This window comes from Nelumbo nucifera, chromosome 1, assembly GCF_055504915.1.
Source record: "Nelumbo nucifera cultivar China Antique chromosome 1, China Antique-T2T, whole genome shotgun sequence".
NCBI lineage: Eukaryota > Viridiplantae > Streptophyta > Magnoliopsida > Proteales > Nelumbonaceae > Nelumbo > Nelumbo nucifera.
In genome coordinates, this window is record NC_142649.1 from 195,556,327 (window position 1) to 195,560,678 (window position 4,352).

The 4,352-nt window shown below is 42.1% G+C and overlaps 1 protein-coding gene across 1 annotated transcript; it reads right to left on the bottom strand.

The window, feature by feature from the left end:
• Positions 1-1,901: 1,901 nt before the first annotated feature.
• LOC104602248 (UDP-glucuronate 4-epimerase 3) lies at positions 1,902-4,352 on the bottom strand. The gene has a single exon (XM_010265862.3). It carries the CDS (start codon positions 3,625-3,627, stop codon positions 2,311-2,313), a length of 1,317 nt encoding a protein of 438 aa, XP_010264164.1. The 5' UTR covers positions 3,628-4,352; the 3' UTR covers positions 1,902-2,310.

Sequence of the window (4,352 nt, forward strand, 5' to 3'; positions counted from 1 at the left end):
AGGCGCTTTTTCATGGTCACCTTGCCCAAACGCCCCAGGTTTTACATACCAGGCGCCCGCCCAGAGACTTAGGTGGGTGCCTATTTATATATATAAAATAAAATCATTTTTTATTTAATAATTGTTTTGAAATTTTATTGATTGTTGTATTGTTTTAAAATACAATCTGCTACATCGTATCATCTAGTATTAAGACAAGTTACATTAAAGATTCAGTCAAAGGGTTTTCTTTCGATTGGAGAGGGAGGAGAACCGGACACCAGTTCAAGTTCGAGCCCCAGCCCAACTCCATCGCACCTCACCTCCGGCAGCGGCAGGTGACTTCTTCTTCAAACTTCAATTGAAAAAACTGGGGTTCCACCAAACCTCCTTTTCTTTTTTTTTTTTTTTTTTTCGAAAAAACAGGGGCTCCACCCCTATGCTCCTCTCAGTAGTCAGTCCTCTCTCCACTCTTCTTCTTCTTCTTCTTCCATTCCGCCCCATGAGGCCATGCGTCCAACTGTCCAAGTGTCCAACAGTCGTCCACCCCTTGAGTCCTTGAGTCCATTGTTTTGTTTTTTTATTTTTTTGAAATGTTTTATTTTGATTGTATCATTGTATGCTGATTGCTGAATTGAAAATCTGATATATGTTTGAAATGCTTTATTTTGAAAATCTGAAATGGCTGATTTTTTATTAGTTTTGTTTTTTATTTTTTTTATTTTGGCTGATTAGGTCCTTTAGGAAGCATAGAAATCTATAAATTAATATATTTATAGATTCCATCGCCTAGGCACCTGGGGCCCCCCATGGTTGCCTAGCCTCGCCTAGTCGCCTTGAAAACTATGCTCCATAGTCCATCCAGAGATACAACCATCACACCAAGTAACAACTGTTACAATTCTATTGGTATACATTACCACTAACAGCCAAACATGGTATCTCTACAATGTTTTCTAACATTCTTGCAACATAGACGGAGATGACCCAGAAAAGAAAATACAGCTACTTGTAAGGAACATCAGAATATGGTCACTTGGTCAGTGGTAAGAATTTTATCTCAAAGGGCCATAAAAAATGTGGCACCTGAAGGAACCAAATAAAATATGTATTCTGGAGTGACATATTGTCTGATATGAAACAAGGATTTCAACCAGAACCAACAACCACAAGCTGCTTATCTAAGAGCTTCCTAACTCTTATGATATCTCCAAAGATGCACCTAAATCCATGGACGAAAAAGAATCCCGTACTTAGTTAGGGCCTAAAAACCTAAGTGCCACGCCCACCATTACCTCACAGAGACACATTAATGACTGCTGAATCTCCATACAGCTACTATTGGGAAGACCATGCTGCTGATCTAACAAACTGATACCACTTAGTAACAGAAACTGTTAAAACTTGAAAAGACACAAACACACATAAGAATTTTGAAATTAAAAAAAATCAATCACTAAATTAGTCACCTCTTTCTACAAGCAGATGAATCCACCCTGTGAATCACAATAACCCCATCAATGGTTTGTTAGGAGGATGAATGATGGTAACTTATCAGTCAATAAACATTGAGCACCAGTATAACATAATTGTGTTTGAAATCATTGTTGGTGCAGCTAGCAAGCTTGTTAGAAATGCATAATAAATCTCACAGCTACAATCAAGACATGCTAAACAAAATAATATAATACATTGATTAGTAATTCGCTAAGGTGAATTTGCAGGGTCATGCAACATCATTAATATATAAACAGTAGGTTCATTATCAGAAAATTAAAGCAGATGATAGGAGGCTCATTAATAAACCTTTTCTGTGCAATAGCTAGCAAGCTAAATATGGCCATCATTTTTTGTTGGTCTAGGTTAACCAATACAAGTAGAGTTAGTTTAATGACTGGAAATAAGAGAAAAAAAGAAGAAAATTGAGAACAGAAGTAGCGAATGCTGTTTTATTGAAATCAACGACTAGATGATAAACGTAGTCCATCTATCAGCATATGCCCAGAATCTTTTAGTGCTGGATTGTACAATGCCAAAGCTACGAATAGCAACAATCCTAGAAAAGAGGAGAAAGAAACATAAGAAGCAATATGCGAAAAAAATGAGATGCTTCCGGTTTTCTTTTGATACAGATCAGGAATTCCCTGCAAACAGTTCCCATCATTACCGCGAAAACCTCTCTCTATTGAAGGACATGGGTTTCCTCCTTATATGGCAATCTTAAGATATATGAGAAAGAGAGAAATGGGCGAAGAATGAGAGGGGAAAAAATCGTAAGAATCAAAATCAAGAAGAATTCAAACGATTCTACCGTGCAGTGATGAAGAGGAATCAGCTGGCGCTCTTCTTCCCAGAACTTGAATAATAACTGAGGTACCACCTGACAAACTTCTTCAACCCTGTCTGCAGATCTGTCGTGGGCTTGTATCCAAGCTCTCTCTGGGCCAAGCTTATATTGGCGTGGGTAAATTGCACATCTCCATTCCTTGGCATCTTCAACATCAATCGATTGGCCTTTACCTTCAACAACCTCTCTAAAATGCTCACAAGCTCGGTGACGGGCACCGGCGATGTGTTCCCTAGATTGAATACCCGTAACTGTGCAGGCCCCTTCTTCTTTCCCCCACGGCCCGTGCTCTTTTCTGCAGTATCCAGTGCTGCTAAACATCCTTTTACAATGTCATCAATATAAGTAAAATCTCTCGCAACCGTACCATGATTTGGGGCCTCGAAGATCTGAATTTGCTTTCCCTTGAGTATATCTCTGGTAAAGAAGAAATACGCCATATCAGGTCGACCCCAAGGGCCATAGACTGTGAAAAAACGCAGCCCAGTAATGGAAAGTCCATATATGTGATTGTAGGTATGGGCGATCTCTTCACCAGCCTTCTTGGTGGCGGCATAAAGGCTGGCAGGCTGGTCAGTTCGGTCTTCTTCCGAGAAGGGTACTTTGGAATTAAGGCCGTAGACAGAACTGGAAGACGCCCAGACGACTGCAGGCTGTGGATTAGCCGATTTGCAGACCTCGAGGACATTTACAAGTCCGGCAATGTTGCTGTGAACATAAGAGCCAGGGTTCTGCATGGCATATCGTACGCCCGCCTGAGCAGCGAGATGCATGACGTGAGTGAACGCAACAACATCGAATAGTTTCCGAAGAAGAGCCGAGTCATTGATGTCGCCCTCGACAACGAAGACGCCGGTGCGCTCAAGGAGGGCCTGGCGGGCTCGCTTGAGCGAGGGGTCGTAGTAGTCGTTAAAATTGTCAACGCCAAGGACACCATCGCCTCGTCGCTTCAATGCGGCAGATACATGAGTACCAACAAAACCAGCGGCGCCGGTGACGAGTACAGAGAGACCATTTCGCGCGCGGACACGGGCAGAGGATCTGACGCGCTTCTCCCAAGCGGGGCCGCCCCAGTTGGAGTTACTAAGAGATCGGCGAGAAGAATCGGAGGGTGAAGAAGGGGGAGGAGAGCGGAAAAAGAAGAGAAGGATGAGACCGAGGAAGAGAAATGACCAGAAGGTGAGCTTGGCGAGGGAAGAATGCCAACGGAGTCTATGAATGTAAGGCGATTTGTCCATCTTGAATTTCCCTGGTGTCGACGGAATGTTGTCCAGATGAGAGATCGGTTTCAGCTGCGACATTGACCGAGCAAAGACCGCAGGTGCGTGTAACCCTACCCTTCTTCTATTTCTTTTCTCAAAATGAAAAATGAAATGTTAGGCAGTTATGGCCAGCGATAGGGTTTTTCTCTCTTCCCTCCGCTCTTCTCCTTGCTTATTCTTCTTCTTCTTCTCCTTCTTGAATTTGTTCATAGAAGGATTCTTTCAGAGAAATGGGAGAAAGGTTCGCTTTGTTCCTCTCTTCTACTCTACTTATTTTTGGGGAATGGGGAATCTTCTGGTTACTTGGAAGGGTTGTTGTTGTCCCCCTGTTTTGGGTTTCTAAAAGAAAGATGGAAGAGATCTGATGGGAGCGATACGAGAGAGAGAGAGAGAGAGAGAGCTTGATGTTTATTTAGTATTAGTAATGGCGTTGTCCTGTGTTGTGTGTTCGTGAATGTGCTTCAGAGAGAGAGAGAGAGAGGAAATGGCAAGGAAATGAGGGGATGCTATTGGTATGGCAGGCAACGACTGTAAAAAAAAAAAAAAAGGGGAATGTGAGTCCGAGTAGAGTCAGTCAAATGGTACTCCGGGTAGTGAATAAATGAGATTGGGCTTTATTTTATTCAGTTCTGAGGTTTTTGCTTAATGGCTTTCTTCTCTATATTATTTGGCAAAATCTATCTACTCTTCTAAACAAGTAATTGTAAATGAATGAGATGAGAGAGTGTTGTTGGATTGGTTGGAGGGATTTGACTCTGCCCTTG